General features: G+C 36.9%; 1 protein-coding gene across 5 annotated transcripts in view; it reads left to right on the top strand.

Annotated features, from left to right (window-relative positions):
* The window catches only part of LOC105188962 (acyl-CoA synthetase short-chain family member 3, mitochondrial), a 42858-nt gene that overhangs the window by 17321 nt on the left and 5047 nt on the right, over positions 1-20490 (top strand). The window contains exons 1-5 of one of the 5 annotated variants that reach the window (XM_011150713.3): positions 3052-3164; positions 14196-14424; positions 17837-18002; positions 18359-18648; positions 19871-19967. In XM_011150713.3, coding sequence (XP_011149015.1) covers positions 14280-14424; positions 17837-18002; positions 18359-18648; positions 19871-19967 — 698 coding nt within the window. In that variant the 5' untranslated portion in view covers positions 3052-3164; positions 14196-14279. Of the gene's footprint in view, positions 1-3051; positions 3165-10138; positions 10215-14195; positions 14425-14805; positions 14967-17836; positions 18003-18358; positions 18649-19870; positions 19968-20490 lie in introns of those variants that run through there. The other 4 variants (XM_011150712.3, XM_011150711.3, XM_011150714.3 and 1 more) reach the window with 4 other exon arrangements.

Raw genomic sequence — 20490 nt, 5'->3', positions numbered from 1 at the left:
AAAACAATACTTAGAATATTAACTTTTAAGCGCAGTTCTACAAATTTTCGAAATTTAGCTTTAATATTTTGTTTATAACAAAAAGATACTTTATTCTACCCAAATCTGATGGATGAGCGGATTAGTAATCAGCGATCTCAAAAACATAAATTTAGGTGAAAAAACAGTTTATACGGAATTTCATTTCAGAAACGAACTTATTCTAAAAAACGTTTTTCTTCGTCTTAACTTATTTGACAAAGAAAATATAAACAATATTGATGAAATCAATGAATATTTATCATAATTAAGTATTCAAATAGTGGATAAGCAAACAAGAATCATTAAAATTGTTGAATTCTATGAAATATAATCGTAAAATGAAAGAAATATAAACGGGATACGTGTCCTTGCACTGTGGAGTTAAGACATAAGCAATAGCGATTTGACCAATTACAGTCTGCCGATTATTTTGCTTACAGTTCATGAATAAACAACTATGATTGATTAATATTTTATTGCTTATGTCTTGAAGCAAGGTTAAAGGTAGGAAAGGTGTAAAAATGGAAAAGAGTGGGATAATAATAACGTGAAAACATAAATTATTCTGTGTATTGAGGGTATTTTGTGTAATAATTTTATTTTGTACAAATACGTTATTTGATATTTTTCGTCGAGGAATTTACGCTTCGACTGCCGTGGTATACGCTTAAAAATTTCCATGAAATATATATGCATGTAGTAAATAGTGCGAAATTTATGAAACAACGTATGCATAAGTATACGTTATGATGTATTTTATTTGGGGCGTCAAAAATTTTTTTCGCAATTTTCTTTTTCTATATGTTCTATTTTTTATTCGCCATATGCAAATGCCATCATACGTCTAGTTTATTGGTGACCTATACGATATGATTTAGAAATAGATATGAAACTTTTATTTAGTTATATTTTCATCAAATATATGAAATATATCTGTCAAGTGTCAATCCAATTTTAACGTACTGTTATACCTTGCGGATTCCGCATATCTGCAAAATATTTTTTTATCGACAGGTCTTTCACAATTTGAAGTGAACGCATTTTGCAAGCAAGGCTCTCATTATAAAACAGGGACTTAAAGAAACTTAAAAAAATTCGAAACTTTCTTGATTATGTTGCTTTATAAAGAGTCATTCCGTGTGATCAAACATATTTTATATCGAGTTTAATTAACTGACTTAAACATTGTATCTGATACGTAAATTTCCTGATGATGCTCGATGGTCGGTATGATAATAATAAATTAACGAGCATAAATTAGCGAATATAAATATATGCAGAGCATTCTCTGACATCCTAATGTTAAGCGTTTAAGTAAATCTTGAAGCTTTCTCGCGAAATGTCCGCATAATTAATTTAATGTTAGTATTACTTAACGCTGGCAATTATTAATGATTCTGAAGCTAAGTCACACCGGTGAAATGTCATAAATATTCATAATATTCCCCTTCTCTGTCCCTCTCTTTCTCTCTCCCTCTCTTTTTCCTCGCCGTTGACGTACATATATATAACGATAAAATTTAATCGAGGATTAACGTAACCGTACTTCGTAGTTCACGATTGACACTACAGGCCGGAAATTTTGAGGTGAAAAGGTCAGGGCTCTTTGCTTCTCGATATCTTATGCAATTTTAAAGTGCTAAAAGAAAAAAAGGAAACTGCAAAATGTGTCAGTCCTCTTCAAAAAAGTGCGTATCAATCGAAAGTCGAAATCTCTCGAATATCTTGAAATGTTGAAGCCTCTTTTCCGCGATGCTGATTGGTCGTCTCGACGACGTCGCGTTGCGGCCGGCTTCGTGCCGTTTGCGGCTGTCATCGCGACGAATGGCCGCCGAGCGACAGTTTGTACGAAAGGAGTAATAACGTGGTTATATCAGGTTATATAGGTTTTATAAATTGTTTATAAATTGTGAAGTGTATTTGTCGTGATAATTCTGTAGAGAAAAGCTTCGGAGGAAACAAGGATAATATCAGATAAGTAACAATATCGTTGAATACACATAAAAAATATATAAAGAATTTGTATGCTTTGTGTCGTTTTTACTTTTTACAGTTAAAACATAACAGAGAAAGGAAGAAGAGAAGAGGGAAAGAAGGAGAAAAAGAACAGAATGCGAGAAGAATTAAAAAGGATCAGACACAAGAAAAAATGTCAATGACTACAGTATAGTGACTACAGTATAGTGAGTGACTACAGTATAGTGCTTTATAGTGCTTTATTTTTAAAATTATTTTTAATTATTTTTTTAATCATTCTTATTATTTTTGTGTGAAAGAGAGCTTGTGTGAGAAAGAGTGTGTAAGAAAGAGAAAGTGTGTGTGTGTGCGTGTGTGTGAGAGAGAGAGAGAGAGAGAGAGAGAGAGAGAGAGAGAGAGAGAGAGAGAGAGAGAGAGAGAGAGAGAGAGAGAGAGAGAGAGACTGAGAAAGACAGAGAGGGAAAGAGAGAGATTAAGGGGGGAAGAGATAGAGCTTAAGATGGGCTTGAATAGAAATGTTGAACGTCGAAATTTTCATTGGTTATATGGTTACGCGTTACTATCCAGAAAATATGTGTCATGGAATTTCAAACTGTATGCGCCTAATACATCGTATGTTGGAGTCGAATATTATCGAACTTATATTATACTCCAGTGATTATTTTTGATTTATAATATTTATTCTGAACTTTAATATGAATAAGCTAAAATGGCGCGCGCGTAGCGCGCGCTTGTAGTGTTCTAGTAATATAAAAGATTGATAACAGCTATCAACGTGGTCAAGTGTAGAAATTTTATCGACAGCAGTTGTTCAGCACAATTCGATATACAGTGATACTTCAGGTGCAATACGAAGCGAAGCGATTAGCGATTAGCAAAACGCTAAGTAATTCTCCTACGTAATCACGATATTCCTGTTCGCTATCGTACCATGTTTATTCTATGTTGTTCATCCTTCAAACATTGATAACAGTGCGCAGTGATAGGGAAAACTCGAGCATTAACATATTGTTTTAGCTATTGACAATTTTCAGATTATCAAGAGGCACGGTAGTGCCACGCGCCAAGTTCAAGCGCAACGAAGTTGTGCCCGAACAGCGCGAGGCACACCGTGCCTATTATTATATTATTATTTATATTTACGCGAAACTGCGAGTTGAAACGAGGTGAGATATTCATATATCAGCAATGGCTGAACCGATCGACGTCTTTTTAGTCCCAATCGATTCAGTCTTAAAAAATAGGAAGAAAAGTGTCCTAGTGTTTTTTGTGTACGTTGTCTCGTGTACGTAAGTATATATATTTTAAGACAAAGTCCAAATTACGGAAAATTACGATTCAGTAAGAAAGTAAAAAAGGAACTCTATACCGCCGAGGAGAGGGGATTTGTGCATCTCGTTTTTCCGACACCAGAAGCGTTACGAGCGCGCTGAAGAAGCAAAGAGCAGCGAGTGCGAATGAGCAAGCGATAGAGAGTAAGAGAGAGAAGAATATTGCTATTGGGAGTACAAATTAGTTCGGTCCGTTTTTGTGTTAAAAGATGTATTTATTTCAAAACAAAATGAATGAACAGATCAATTAAAGTATTTTCCATCGCTGGCTACTACTTTCTCCCATTTCTCAGGCAATTTTCGAATTCCATCTCGAAAAAATGACTCGTCTTTTGAGGCCTTCCAAGTTTGGAGCCAATTTTCGATATCTGCGAAAGAAGTGAACCGGTGACCTGCCAAATCGTGCTGCATCCTTCGGAACAACCAATAATCAGGAGCAATGTCCGGAGAATACGGCGGGTGCGGTAAAACATCCCATTTGAGCGTTTCCAAATATTTTTTTACGACTTTTGCGACATGAGGCCGAGCGTTGTCATGAAGAACGCCGTTCAACGTCTCACGGTTTCAGTTCATAAGGCACCCAATTTCCTTGTTTTTGAATAATTCGATGGGTTTCAGCTGCACTTTTCTTCCAATTAAAGCAGAAAATTAAAACCTCCCGCAAATGCTGCTTGGTTAACACAAAATTCGACATTTTCAACACTGTAAAAAGCAAGGATTTTGTATGAAACTCAAAGCAATATAAACTGAATATTATTGGCAAATGTCTAACCTTTCTGAAACCGTCAAAATCGGCAGTCACTATGAACCATTCATAACAGCCGGAGCCATCTTCTGAAAACGGACCGAACTAATTTGTACACCCAATAGAATAGGGGGTGAAAATGTGTGACAGAGAGAAAAAGAGCGAGAGTGAGAGAGAGAGAGAGCGAGAGAGAGAGAGAGAGAGAGAGAGAGAGAGAGAGAGAGAGAGAGAGAGAGAGAGAGAGAGAGAGAGAACGGGACAGAGAACGGGGGAGAGAACGGGAGAGAGAACGGGAGAGAGAGCGAGAGCGAGAGCGAAAGCGAGAGCGAGAGTGAGAGCAAGAGAGAGAGAGAGAGAGAGAGAGAGGGAGAGAGAGGGAGAGAGAGAGGGAGGGTGGGAACAGACGAGAAAGAGAACGAGCGAGAGGGGTGAAAGAGAGAGGCATAAAAAGGTAAGAATGTTGGTATGTGTTAGTATGTTATGACGCACGTCATTTGATTGCTGATCAGCTGATGCTGAGCAGACGATGTGATGAGCTGTGCCATCGAAAAATCAATACCAGTGTTTATTGACTCGTCGTCCAGAGTGATCGCCCTTCAATTATAAGGACCGCTTCATACAATTTATAAGTGGTGTTACGCGATTTAGCTGTATAATTAACAAGTAAGTATAAATTAATAACATTTATATATTAATGATGTATGTACGTGACGTATATATAAAATTACAAGTAAAACTTATGCAAGCGCAACATGTATTGTGTTATTTTCAGAAATTTCAAATTCAAATTTTTTTTTTTAAAGGTAAATATATGTACATAACAAGTTAAGTTTTACAATAAAACTTAACTTGTTATGTACATATATTTACCTTTAAAAAAAAAAATTTGAATTTGAAATTTCTGAAAATAACACAATACATGTTGCGCTTGTATAAGTTTTACTTGTAATTTTATATATACGTCACGTACATACATCATTAATATATAAATGTTATTAATTTATACTTACTTGTTAATTATGCAGCTAAATCGCGTAACACCACTTATAAATTGTATGAAGCGGTCCTTATAATTGAAGGGCGATCACTCTGGACGACGAGTCAATAAACACTGGTATTGATTTTTCGATGGCACAGCTCATCACATCGTCTGCTCAGCATCAGCTGATCGGCAATCAAATGACGTGCGTCATAACATACCGTATTGAAATAACACATAAAATATGTTTCGGGCTTTTGTGTATATATAAGCTATTTGACAGATAGTTTCGCAAACGGAAATTTAATTTCAACGGTTCAACAATTTTGATTGAGGAAAAATTAGTTCAGTTCCTCGACACATCATCAAGTGCAATCTATCTTAGAGACTGATTGGAGGACTTTTCTCTTTATAAATAATCTTTGCGGATTTATCTCTGTTGGTGAGATAAAACAAAAATATTGAATTATAAAAATGTTGATATTATACCGGTACAACAAATATATAACTGCACGATGAATATAATTAATACCGAATCGCGTATCGTGGCATAAGTGGAAATTGCTCTTCCATTCGTCCGTGTTTCTCCCTCAATAGAGGCGCTTTTCAGCAATGTTTCGTATGCCACGTTGTGGCTTCAAATACAATGATTAAATTACGCGCAGTGAGATATGCATTGACATTCATCCCTTGTCGATCACGTAGAGAAAACCGTGTCACAATTTGATTTCACGAAAGATCGAATTCTACGTCTCATGTGAGACGATTGGCTACTCGATCGCGAGAACTCGTTTCGCAATGTGTTCCTTGTACAATTTCGAATGCTACTTACGTGGAATTTCTTATGTTACATAAATTGAATTATTCATCGCTTAATAATGTTGATAAACGTTAATCATAATAATAGAAATCATAATAATAGTATCAAGAAGTGTAACAAGAGGATAATTATAGTAAAAAAAATTAACAATATTTATGAAAAGTTAGATTAAGAGGAATTTTAAGCTATCGTTCCGAGACTATTTCTAATTCAGTTCGTGACCTCTAACTTGAGTAGCATGATATGCGATATATGCGATATGCGATACATGCGATATGCGATATGCGATATGATGACTCATAAAAAATCACGGCAGGATTTTTTTAAAACGTACTGAAAAAATGTACATAGTGACCGGCACAATAGCCTTAAGATTATTAAACTTTTTTAATTGTACGCAATATTGATTTATTATTTACTAATTGTTCTTAACAGGGGGAAAAATTTTGTCGAAGCAATACACTTGTCACAGTGATAGCTTTATGTTAATATAGAAAAAGGAATTCATATGATTAGAAAATACTAATAACTTTGTGTCAAATGTTAAGGCTATTGTGCCGGTCTATGTACGATGAAGCGAACTTCAAGGGATAATTGTGGAAATAGCATACGAGGGTAGTCCCAGAAGTATCTGACCTGACGTATAGATAGCGGTTGTTGTTTGAAAAGAATGACTATGGCAGAAAGTACCAACTTTATAAAGCTTAAGTTTAAAGTTTGACGACGCTACGTTGTTTAGTATTTGTTTGGCAGCCGTCAATAGTGAACGCTCTCAGTGAATTTGTAAATATGGAAATAATTGGTCATCGTTATGTGATACAATACTTTCATTTGAAAGGCCTCAGTCCAACCAATATCAAAGCGGAGCTAGATTCTACTCTGGGGGAGTCTGCTTCTTCGTTTACAACAGTAAAATATTGGATGGCAGAGTTTAAACGAGGCCGTACGGGCTGCCAAGACGAACATCGCAGTGGTCGATCAAATGAGGTGACCACGCCAGAAATGGTGAAGAAAATCCACAAAATGGTATTGGATGACCGTCGACTGAAAGTGCGCGAGTTAGCAGACATGGTAGGCATTTCAAAAAGTGCTGTACATCGCATATTGACTGAAAATTTTGACATGAGAAAGCTGTGCGCAAGATGGTTGCCGCAATTGGAAGAAAAACAGCGTCGTAAGGATGTTTCAATCGAGTGTTTGGCGAAGTTTCGCAGCAATAAAGCCGATTCATAACCATGAATGAAACATGGGTCCATCACTTCACACCTGAGACAAAGGAACAGTCAAAACAATGGACCAAAGTAGCTTGATGGCTATTTTGAGGAGCTCGACGATTCCCACTATAAACAGGCTATCGAAGCTATTGAACATCGCTGGGAAAAGTGTATCGAGCTAAAAGGAGACTATGTAGAAAAATAAAGATATTTTTTCCCAAATTTTTCGTGTTTTCTTTGTTAGGTCAGGTATTTCTGGGACTACCCTCGTATTACAAACATTTATACGCAGGTTCTCGATATGAAACTATGTTGTTGCATATTGCGCCTTGTCATCTTACGTCATGGACAGATCAAATGTGCAATAAGCATTTTTAGTTGCGATTTGCATACAATATAGGCAATGCATAATTTACATTTGCTTCTTCAAACGTCGCATACTTTTTATGAAAATTTTTTATGAAGAATTGAGACAGACACGTACACGCGCGATCATAATTATCAACGACAATTCACTGGATAAGAATCGTCCTTTCTAGACTAAATTATGACCCGAAATTATTACAGTACTATATGTTAGATTGATCTCATTTATTCATATTTATTAACAAATCGAAAAATCGAAAGGGACAATACAAAAGTCACCGGTCGATATAGGTCAATATAGATATAGGTCGCATATCGCATATCGCATATATCGCATATCATGCTACTCAAGTCAGAGGTCACGAACTGAATTAGAAATAGTCTCGGAACGATAGCTTAAAATTCCTCTTAATCTAACTTTTCATAAATATTGTTAATTTTTTCAATTAGTATGATGTGAGCACTTCAAAGGTAAATGTTACTCGTTCTTTTTTTAAACGATATCAGAAATAAAACAGAACGTGTAGAAGCAAAGTAGGACATACTATAATGCGAAATTGTCTCAACATTTTGCAGTCGGGGCGAGTTGGGGATTCGATAGATTCCTGAATGATATATATTTTAAAGGGTCTCTAAAAATGAAAGTGTAAAATATGAAGTCAAGAGGACTTTTTCTTTGAATCAATTATCTCAATTTGAACAAAGAGGCAGCGGCCACGATTTCAGTTCTGCAGATTTAATGTTCAAAACTCATACATTTAATTAAAAATCGTTACCTTAATTATCGTATTTCATTTCATATTTTTCCCTGCTTTTATTCGATGTTACGATGAACATTTTTCCCACTTAAAATAGCCACGATAATAAAATCCTTTGTATTAAAATATAGTATTGCCTTAGTTGTGTCTGTGTGTGTGTATGTGCGCATATATCCGGAACAGAAGATTGTGAAATGTACAAGTCACTGAAATTCGGTCTTATTTCGCGTATACGAATATCGAGAAGTTACTAGATAAAATATTCAAGCGGTAATCTCGCGGGCAAAGCCGAAGATTTTTTCTCTCCTCGGTTATGGTAGGCGTAACGCACAATTTTTTTCGCCGGTTAGTCGACTTGGTTGTTATATCGACAAAGTAAATTGTCATGTTATGTTCTATGTTGTAACAGTTCAATACGTTCATTGTCTCGTGGTCGCATCTGTACATGTTTTCGAAGATATATCTTGATAACTAATATATAATCCAGATATGACTTTGTTATTTCTATATATGAGGAAAGAGATAAATAGAGAGAGCGAGAGAGAGAGAGAGAGAGAGAGAGAGAGCGAGAGAGAGAGAGAAGGAAGAATGAGAGAGACGTGTTTCCCTTTTTGTTCTTTTCCAGCTATGAAAAATATGAACACGATGAAGATGTGAAAGTACCTTTGGATATGCAATGCACGATCCTATAACGCTCCATCGAGCTTCGAATTGAGTTCGAATCCAATTCGAGAGGGACTGTTCAATAATTTCGGGTTATTTGCAGGTTATCAACCGACAAGGTCGATTGCGAAATATTACAAATGCGATATTTCTGAATCGTAATATTTATCGCGGGCGTGATACATTATTTGAAGAAATGTTACGTGCGAGATAAGCGCATGATACTAGTACATTAATATTCTTTTTTTCCTTCTTCTCTTTTTTCTTCAAAAGAGTTTACGAATATCTCGATACATGTAATGTCTAGGAATTGTGTATAAACTTTTTAGGAAAACGCAGATGATCCGTTTGTTTACATCTGATGTACTAAGAAATACAAATATGACTCTGAGAATACGATTACTGATCGTTACTCACCTGGTTTTTCCCGGCACTGTTCGAAGAAACTAATTGCATTATCCCATTATGTCTCTTGAGGGAATTATTATGCTTGTTATTTAAGGGTTATCTTCATCCCTCTTGTACAACTTGTCAATCCGTTTACGATTACAATGATTTAAGTTCTTTATGAATCAAATGCTTCTACCATCATCAAATGTTATTCACATTTGATGATGGTTTGTCTGATCAGTGACTCGTCTATTCATTGCAAATAGAATGTGTCCTCGAATTTTGCATACACAGTAACGTACATATTACTTGCGTCTAAACTGTGTGCCTGATAGTTTTAATTGTTAATAATTACATGTACTGTTATGATATAAATTGATCAACAATGATTTTAACTTTAACGGATTTTAGATTGATTATAATGAAAATTATAATTTGAATTCAATTGGATTCAATTTGAATTTAATTATATCAAACATGTATTCGAGTCTCTATTATTGTCTTCTTTTTCAATAATTAAGTAACCGTATGTTAGCGATAATACGAAATATCGGTTATGCCTTCAGCATTATAAGAGCGACACCAGTTGCATGTTACTAATACATTTTATTTCATTATAAACATAAAATAAAATTCTAAGAGGCACACACACGTACGCTTTTCTATATTATTGTATTATTATGTTACTACGAATTATCGCTTTATACTTTGCTTTTGCTATTTATCTTTCATATAAAAATGTAGCTGTAGCCTGAGTTTCCACGTGAATAACGATTGAACTTTAAAATTAATGCGATGACCTGTGGATTAGTATTCGTCCAGGAAGCGTGTGTGTATGTCACGTGATAAGCGATTTTATATATTAGGCTTTAAGTTCTGCAAGAGTACTTTAGTTTTCTACGACACGCGCGTCTTCACACATCTTCTTTCCTCAAGTGCAATCACGTAAAGTACGTACCATATATCTTCGTTGCTATAATATAATTGTGATCTGGATTCTAATTGCGTAGATGGTGGAAGGATAGTAGAGAGGGAGGTAGGGTGGAGGAAAGAGGTGATAAAGGACAAATATCAAAGCGAAGAAAGAGTTATGTGGCAAAAAATATATAGTGCAGTGTAAAAATACAATGGCTACTATTGCAATAGGTTTTCATTGCCATGTATTTCATATATTTGTAAACGTTTTTTGATTACTGAATAGTTAATTCTAACAACAATATATATATATATATTGTTGTTAAAATTAACTTTTCAGTAATCAAAAAACGTTCACAATATATATATATATATATATATATATATATATGAACATATATATATATGGTATATATATAGAATAGCTTCATGAAAACTATATATATATTTTAACTATATACATTTTATATGTGAAAGTTATATTTATCTTTATTTTTAATAATTTATAATTACTTATGCAATATAACATCATACATATGTTTTTTTTTACAACTATATTAAATTATAAATCAGTCAGCCTCACAATATCCATATGTGTATCCACACAATATCCACATCTAATAAATTTGTATACTTCGTTTTTGATAAGATAGCAATTGATATACACGATATACAAAGTGTTTCATTTTAATTTCCCCAGGCAAATATTTGGGAAAATAATGAAAAATCGGAAAAATGTTTCAGACAAAAGTTGTATGGTTTCTAGGGCGACATAAGGTGGTGCCATTAGTTTGACCTTGACACCCGTGTGGGTGTATGTGAGTGTGTGTGTTTTTTTATAAAAATTGTTCATATCAACCAAATTTTGTACGGAAGATTAATATGTTGTATGTAATCCTTGATAGTACTTCCCTAGATTGTAGCTTCCCAAATCGCCTGATTTAAAATCACCAAACATTTTTGTAAGTGATATCTATAAAGGTGATCCTCCGTGCACGCACGCGCGCGTGCGCGCGCACACACACACACAAGAGGTATAAATCCGACCAGGCAACCTCCACGTGGTACACTTAGGTAACGCGGTAGTATGAGTTTCAAACCTTATAGCTCGAAAAGTACTTGATGAAAAATGTTTATTTATATATATGTTTTGGAAAGCTTTTGAGATAAGCTACAAGAATATGCAAAAATATATAGGGTGTTCCATTTAAGAAATTCAAAATGATCTTCACGTAACCTTCATATGACTCTTCAAGGTCAAACTAATGGCACCACCTTATGTCCCCCTAGAAACCATACAACTTTTGTCTGAAACATTTTTCCGATTTTTCATTATTTTCCCAAATATTTGCCTGGGGAAGTTAAAATGAAACACTATATATACAGGGTGTACCAAAAGTCTGGAAACGGCCGAATATTTTACAAACTATGCATTTTAGAAAGAAATGTTTCAGACAAAAGTTATTTAGTTCGATGAGGGACATAAGATGGTGTCATTGGATTGACCTTGAATGAACGTTACACGGTCATACGGAGTTCAACTTTGTTTTTTCAAATAGAATCCCCTATTTTTCATTGCATGTTCTTATAGCTCATCTCGAGAGCTTTCCAAAACATTATAAATAAGTTATGTTTTATTGAGTATTTTCCGAGTTATGAGGGTTGAAAGTTACAATACCGTCGACATTAGCCAAGGTGTACCACGTGGATGTTGCACAATCGGATTTACACCTCTTATATATGTGTATGTGTGTGTGTGTGTATGTACACAGCAGAGATAAGGACCCCACAGTTCGTCACTTCTGTGGTATTTATTAATGACCCCAAATTCTTTCTGCTGTATGTATGCGCGCGTGCGTGCGTGTGTGCGTGCGTGTGTATATGTGTGTATGTAGGGGTGTGTGGTTTAATTTAGTGGTTTAAGTGTTCAAATTGATTTCCGTCTGCTCCTTGACAATGGCTTAGCCGTAGATAAAAATCATTTAATACATTTCGTCTTATCTCTGCCGAGATAAGATCGACTTAGTGTATTATACGTTCTCTAAGGTCCGCAAAGTTGACAGGTTTTGTTTCGTATACATTGTTTTTAAGATAATCCCTAATAAAAAAAAATTGATAGGAGGAAGATCTGGTGAACTAGCAGGCCACTCTTGACCACGTCTTCCTATCCATCGATTTGGAAAAGTATTATCCAAAAATTGCCGTACTGCTACTGCATAGTGTGGGCCTGCACCATCTTGTTGGAACCAAATATTTTCTATGTTCCCATCAAACATATTTTCAAGAGCGGATATGACTTCATTTTGCAATAGCTCCTGATAGATCGCCGCGTTCAAATTCCCATTAATGAAGAATGGTCCGATAATACCACCTTCGTAAAAACCCGCCTAAACGTTAAGTTTTTAGGAATACTGCGTGCGCATCCAGTGAGGATTTTCATCACTCCAATATCGGCAATTATCCCGATTTACCGCTCCATTCAATTCAAAAGAAGCTTCGTCGGAAAAAATTATGTGATCGAAAAAGTTATTATTATTATCGTATTGACACATCATTTCGTCGCAGAATTCATTTCTTCGATCAAAATCATCTTCCGATAGCTCCTGAGTGATTTTAATTTTGAAAGGATGCCATTTCTCTTTCACTAAAATACGATGAATGGACATTGTACTAATCTCATGCGTCTGTGCTGCCTTCCTCAAAGTAGAATGAGGATTTTCGACGAATGTTTGCATCACTTTGAAACTCTTATCCAAGTTTGTCGCTAATTTTGGGCTACCAGTGCGTTGTCGGTCCTTGACGGATCCTGTTTCATCAAATCGTCTGACCGTTTTCTGGACTGTAGACTTCGAAATCGGTTCACGATCTCGATAAGTATTGTTAAATAAAGCAGCTACTTGTTCATAGGATCTAACGTGGTCCTCGCATCATCAGTAAAGTAATTCTTTCTCTTTCGGACAATACCATTCTGAATGCCACTGAAATTTCACTTAGTTGCTTGATAGTGTGTCGTAATACGAAGAGCTGAATGTATGCAGGATAGGAAAACGTTCGACTACAGGTCAAATCAGATCGATGTAATGTAGCAAGACTTTTATCGGAAAAGAACTATGAAAAGTATAATAATTTCAATATTTGAATTTTCCCCTAGTCTACGGTCCGCATTCATTGAATCTTCTGTCGATTCTTTTCAGAAAGAATTACTGCGAATGATGCGAGGATATGATGATCACGTTAGATCCTTTGAACAAGTAGCTTATCTTTGCTGTGACACACACACATACACAAGAGGTGTAAATCCGATCGTGCAACCTCTCGCGGTAGACCTTGGCTAATGCCGGCACTATTGTAACTTTCAAGGCCCATAACTCGGAAAATACTCAATAAAATATAACTTATTTATTTATAGTGTTTTGGAAAACTCTCGAGATGAGCTATAAGAATATGCAATGAAAAATAGGGGGTTCTATTTAAAAAAACAAAGTTAAACTCCGTATGACCTTGGAACGTTCACTCAAAGTCAATCCAATGACACCATCTTATGGCCCCCCTCGAGCCAAATAACTTTTGTCTGAAATATTTCTTTCTAAAATGCATAGTTTATGAAATATTCGACCGTTTCTAGACTTTTGGTACATCCTGTATATATATATATATATCGTGCATATCAATATATATATATATATGTGTGTGTGTGTGTATGTTGATATTTTACCATCAAATATTATGTTTTTCTTGTTTTGAACATGTTATCACAACACTTGAGGAAAAGCATATTTTAGTCAAAATTTATATAAATTGGTTTAAAAATATGAATTTAAAAGTATGACTGATTCGATTAACATTCGCTTAAACCTTCAAACATAACAAAGGAATTTTGATAATATTATCGCAAAAGAACGAATACGCATTTGACTTTTGTAAATACAATTCGTTCGATGTTTCCTTCACTTCTAACTTTTGCGAAGGCATATTTTATTATTTCACTTGCAAAATATACAAAAATGTACACGTAGCCGGCTACACACTGTGGATGGACCCCACAACTTGGGCACGAAGACGCTACTGGTACTGGTACTGGTAGGCTGTGAATATTGCGCATGAACGTTATTCATCCTATTAATCACAAGATGCTACACCAAAGGAATTCCGATTTCCTCGACGCCAAGTCCGAAAGCTCAGGGAAGTCATGCTTAGAATCGTGCATCGTGCTACCAAGAATGTCACGGAAAGCTGACGGCAACGGTATGTACAGCTGTGTTTCACAAATAAAATAAAGAAAGATACAAGTTGAAATAGCCGAGTTATTTTAAATAAGCAAACCAGAATGTGTGAGTTTTACAAGACGAAATGAAATATTCAATGTTGACTGTTTTTACGACGAAGTATGGAAAAAATTTATTTTCAATCCATCCATAAAACAGAAGCAGGTGGTATTATCCAGGAGAAAAGGCTCGAAGGGATACATAAGACTTGTGATAATATGATTAATATGTACAAACGCTCGAAAGTGTAGAAAGTCTGTATAAATATATACATTTTTCACATCTTCGTTTTAGCAGCTGACAAAATCGTTCCTATACTTCAGGCTTCAGGAAGGATCGCTTTTTATTGCCGCGATCAAGAAAATACCTGCAATGTCTCATGGACTCTGTTTATTAGTGATTTTAAAAGCTCGGGATAATTTACGATTGACTAAATTTTGTTCGAGATCTGTTCGATTAGTGCTCGATTGCGGATTCTATCGCAGAGACGGAGACGCAGATTACATTTATCGGTATTTATCGGTAATAATATCTACAGCTTGAACTAAATTATCGGGTCGCATCTGTTGTTTTCGTGTCGCTTCGTTATACATTTATCCCTCAGCCTTCTCTCATTTCTAGGTCTCTCTCTCTCTCTCTCTCTCTCTCTCTCTCTCTCTCTCTCTCTTTCTGTTTGTTAATTAAACAACTAATTAATAAATCTATTCCTCTACTTCTCTATTTTTCTTTCTATTCAATCTTTTTTACTTTTTTACCAACGCGCGAGCCAATGAAGCTCGTATAGTTTAACTTAGAGACAGCATCGGAATGGATACTTCTCGTCCTGAAAAAGCCTATTCAAGAGAAGTTAGTTACATCTGACGCTAAATGCGGTCGCTTCATTCCGCATTTTCTTCATCTCACGTAAGGATCTCACGTGGGGTATTTCGGCTTCAGAATAAAACATTCGTTTAATGCTAAACGCGACAGACAGATGAGAGTGCCGAGTAAATAACATCAGGGCTTGCAAATAGACGACGCCGAGCACCTGCAAGATCCTGCGAGAATCAGTTATTCTGCCGTAGCTTCTTTTTTCGAGAGCATCGCTGGTGCCTGCTCTCCTCTTCTCTCCCTGTCTCCCTTTCTCTAATAAAGTTGCTTCCGCGTTGCGTAAGTCTCCATTTCTCTGAAATAAGGTGCCACCGCAACTACCCGATACATCCTCGGAGAACTCCTCGGCTGTAACCCCCGGAGAATCTGCCTGAAAGATGTTTGCAGCGGGGAGATCGCGAAGCTGAAATATTCATCGCTAGAAAATTTAACACGACGATCTCTCCTCGCTTTAACTTTGCGCGCATGTAATATCTCTAAATACAATATAATTCTATCTGTCCGTCTCTTCTTTCCTCTCTCTTTCCGCGGATCAGTCTCATTTGATTACTCTCATCTTATTAATTATGGTCTAATCATACTACGTTAGTCGCGTTTCCCTGTTAATCAAAACTGTATTAACTTCTAATTAGATGAAAAGTCGCACGTGCCTTCTCATTCAACGGCATCCGCCGTTTAATCCACCGTGTCCGTTTGCTGCGTGGGTTGTAAGTACAACCAGAGGGTAACAAATTATTTTAATGCCCTTTGGCCGAAAGGACAGTGATCGTCCACGCGAGTCGTACGAGGCTGAAGCTCGCGACCCTCTACGTCTTACTTCTAGCCGCCGTTCCCGATTGCGCTTACGTGTTTCTCCGTAAGGTGTGTAAATATTCTCATGGAATCCTCATGGGATCGCGAAGAAGAGCGACGCACGACATAAGGATACGTGGTTACGGTGAATTGGAGCGAGACAAGACGAGACTGCGACGAGACGGAGCGGGACGGCACGGGGAGGCCACGGTGGTCCAGCGGTGCTTTTTCCTACGATTTTCTCGCAGTATTAAGGCAGCGTGTCGCGCGAAAGCTCGTAATTCACAGAATACACAGAAATAAACAAATAAACACATGGGAAAGGAGCGAGATGCAGAGCGTGCGTCTAAAAAACACACAGGCGGAGCCCTCGGCTAGAAAATTGCCGCGAACTCTCCGACGCATCGCGCATCGCATTAAATGAATTATTCATACTGAGTGAAAGAGCGTCGCGCACTGGTCCGCGTTGCCAGCATCTTGAAATATTCACTGTCCGCCGTTATCTCACGGCGATTAAACAAATCAACAGCTTCGCTTTAAATCTTTCCGGACGCGTCAACTCCGCTGACACGCTGACGCAACGTCGGGGAACCTGACTTCCGTCGAATACAAAACAGGCGTCAACACGTTGGCACGATTTTTCGTAAATTCTCCACGAGCCTGATACCGCGTCTACTTGACACGTTCTCTCCCGTGTATCTGCGAGAGCGCAATTCTCAAATCCGTCAAAAGGGCTGAGGAAGCGCGTGAAACGAGCTTCGAGTCTTTGTCAGAGCATATTTCCCCAGAGGCGAAATTTCATACGCGACAACGGCTGATTGTATTTAGATAATTTCAAATGTTCTATGTGTAATGATCCTCGAAAGATCTAGCGGCGGAACTTCAATTTCTGTCGCTTTATAATAGCCCTTTAAAACCCCTCAATATGCACACAACTCGGGTATATTCTATAAATATGATAAATTCTATATTCTATAATTATGATATAAGATGGGCCAAGTAGCTTGTAACAAGTTATTTGAACCACCTTGTCACCAACTCAACATATTACCCATACGTATTACGGAGAAAGACTTATTTACATATATTTACAAAGACAAAGATCTATTTATATATTTAAGATACTATTTACAACGATTTAGATACAAAAAATATACTTATATGTTTGAAAAATGTGCAGATCAGTAATTTGTGTCCATCAATGCCACAGTCATGCCTTCTATTTATCCAGAATGTTGAACAATCGATGACAAAACATCGTGTGCAGGGCGGATCGAACTGAATAGGAAAATTCTCGGTCATTTTTGCAAGTTTCGCAATAGCTATTGAAGAACTGATGAAGAAACGATATCAGTGAATAAATAAATGCGCGAGAAGCGGAAGACGACGAATTCCGGTAGACAAGATCTGTAGACAAAATTCAAGATGGCTCAAGTCCACTCGGATGATCTTCTGACAACGATCGGCAATGTCTGTGATGGACAGCATCATATCATAGAGGTGGAGGATTTCCCTGTTCAATTTAATCCGTTCTACCTGAGCACGACCTGAGAACGAAAGCACGCACGACATTTTCTACATTATTGCTCCACATATACGGCGTAATTCCCTGTTTACCAAAGATAACTTTTGATCTTCTGCGTTTCGCCTCCCTGGCTTCCCGCAGCCTCAGTTGTGCTTTGTGCGCGCTGAAGAGTAATTATAACACCGTTCTTATCATCTCCGTGCAGATTACATTATGAGCCCCCATAAAAACGGGTGTACCGCCTACGAGGAAGCATACAGGAAGTCCCTAGAGTCTCCGGAGGAATTCTGGGATGAGATCGGTCTGTACGTCGATTGGAGCAAGCCTTGGCGCAAAGTGTTGGACAACTCTAACGAGCCATTCACGAAATGGTATGTCGAGCGCCGTTGTTACAAACCGATTTACGCGTGAATCCGATTTTCACGTCGAATGTCAGAGATATTTCTAGTCTCACTGCAATTAATCTCACATTAACGCGTTCAGTACCGACGCGCGTAGTCCGACGCGCGCTGAATCTCACATCACGAGACCGACGGCTCATACGACGGCGACAACTTTTCATTTTGTCGCTTGTGCAGCAAACGTGACAGAGATTCCCGCAAAGTTGCGGGAAGCTTCGTCTGGAAATAAGCTTTCCGACCGTTTGAAGTAATCCTCACACGACGGTTCTCACACGGGAGGCATGTCTTTTTATTTTCTTTTCCTTGTTTCTCCTCCTTCCACGTAGGTTTGTCGGTGGAGAATTGAACGCTTGTTACAACGCGGTAGATCGCCACGTATACGCCGGCTACGGGAAGAAGACGGCTCTTATACACGACAGTCCGCAAACATCGTCAATACGCAAAGTGACGTACAACGAGCTATATGAGAAGACGTCCTTGCTGGCGGGCGCGTTAGCGGAATTGGGTGTACGCAAGGGAGACAAAGTAGTCATCTACATGCCACTAATCCCCGAGACGATAATCGCGATTTTAGCCACAGCCAGATTAGGAGCGATTCATTCGGTAGTCTTTGGAGGTAATGACGATAATCACGAGACGACGGTAATCACAAGGGTGAAATGTTGTTGACACGTTGACCGCCATGTCGCCTACATCTTTAACCCTTTGACGCCTACTGCTAACTATAGTTACCAGAAACGCATTTAAGAATCCATAACTTCAAGTCAAAGTAGGAGATATTTTCGTTTTCTTTGCACCACTGCAAAGGTGAATTCTTCTTCTAATTAAAAATGGTATATAAAAATGGTATATAGTTCTTAAAAATGGTATATAGATTGTATGTAGATTCGGTTTAGTCTGTTTTTAGATCAGTTTTAACGATAACATGTTTTGTCAAATTCCAAGTAGGCATAGTTAGCACTGTTACTGACATCTAGAAGTGCACTATAAATGAACAGATGGGTATCTGTTATAATTTTATACATTTGGAAGCTTTCTCAGATGTGCAAAGTGTGAAATTAAAAGAATACAGAAATTCAAAATGGCGAATCCAATATGGTGGACACGAAAATCAAGAAATCAACCTGTTTTCGTGAAACCTGGTGACCTACAGATTTTCATGCGGCGAAAAATGAAGGGACTATGGTCTAAATCGTGATCTATAAGATATTCTTCTGAAATAGAAAGCTTGACGCTCTGAATGATAAACTTCACTCACAAATATAGCAAAGTTTCAGCTCAAAAATGTCAAGCTGACTGTCAGAGTTACGTCGTATAGATTACCCTTCATTTTTTCTGTATAGGTTGCTCATTTCGTATATGCTTTTAGAATCCAAGTCATACTTACTAATAAACAAAAAACGAATAAAATACGATAAAAAAAATCAATATAAAATTCTGATATTTTCTTTGGTTATCACTACTTACAGTCTCGGTTAAAAAAAAAAACTCAAATTTTATTCTTGAAACACTTATAAAGAAGTCGAGCGTTAAAGGGTTAATTTTTTTCACTCAATTTTACCACTTAATTTTTTATTCGCAATATGCTTCAACTTTCACCCGCCATCAGTTTGTGAACGACGATTTTACTTTCTTATTTGGAACGAATTTACGAAGTGTTTGAGAACAAATCAGATAAAAAAGAAAATTATAAAATATTGTTGACACAACACACACGCCGAATTTGATGTTTATTTTTAGAGATGGTTTTGCAGGTATCCCTTGTTCCGGAGTATCGTATTGTTGCGATTAATCTCTCAAGTCGAATGCAATATCATCGCGGTACTTGTGCATTTCAGGTTTTGCAGCGAACGAACTGGCGTCTAGGATAGATCATGCTGAACCGAAGGTTATTATCGCCGCAAGTTGCGGTTTGGAACCGTCCAAAGTGATCAAGTACGTCTCATTATTTTTTAATAAGTGTATTGTCGGGATTAATATAAATATAAATGTTGACTTTATTACAATATATTATGGCATTCAAGAGCCTTTTACGGTACGTAATACTGAAGTGTCCGTAATTCGACGCGACTGCGCTTACTTATGCATGCCTTCATACGTAAACTCGATTCGTGTGCGAATAAAATAATGTCCGAACGAATACAAGTGAAATACAAAAACATTCAGCGTATGCGAAGAAATTACGGTAATTTTTTATATAACAATAATAATCGTATGCAAGTCGCACGTAACTGCTGCTTATCGCGTACCGCGCGATCGGAAACCTCCTAATACTTGTAATGTAAAAAAAGAGAAAAAAGAGAAAAAACAGTTCTCTCTTTGACGTTATTTAAAATTTAAAATTTAATACCTTTTAAAATTAAAAATTTTAAATTTAATATCTTTAGTAAGATTGCATCAAACGTTGACATTTGTAAATTTTCAAAGCAGACTTAAAAATTCAGACTTAAAAAGTTTA

Source organism: Harpegnathos saltator, unplaced genomic scaffold (assembly GCF_003227715.2).
Source record: "Harpegnathos saltator strain DR-91 unplaced genomic scaffold, Hsal_v8.6 scaffold224, whole genome shotgun sequence".
Classification (NCBI taxonomy): Eukaryota; Metazoa; Arthropoda; class Insecta; order Hymenoptera; family Formicidae; genus Harpegnathos; species Harpegnathos saltator.
This window is presented reverse-complemented; position numbering and strand designations above follow the sequence as displayed.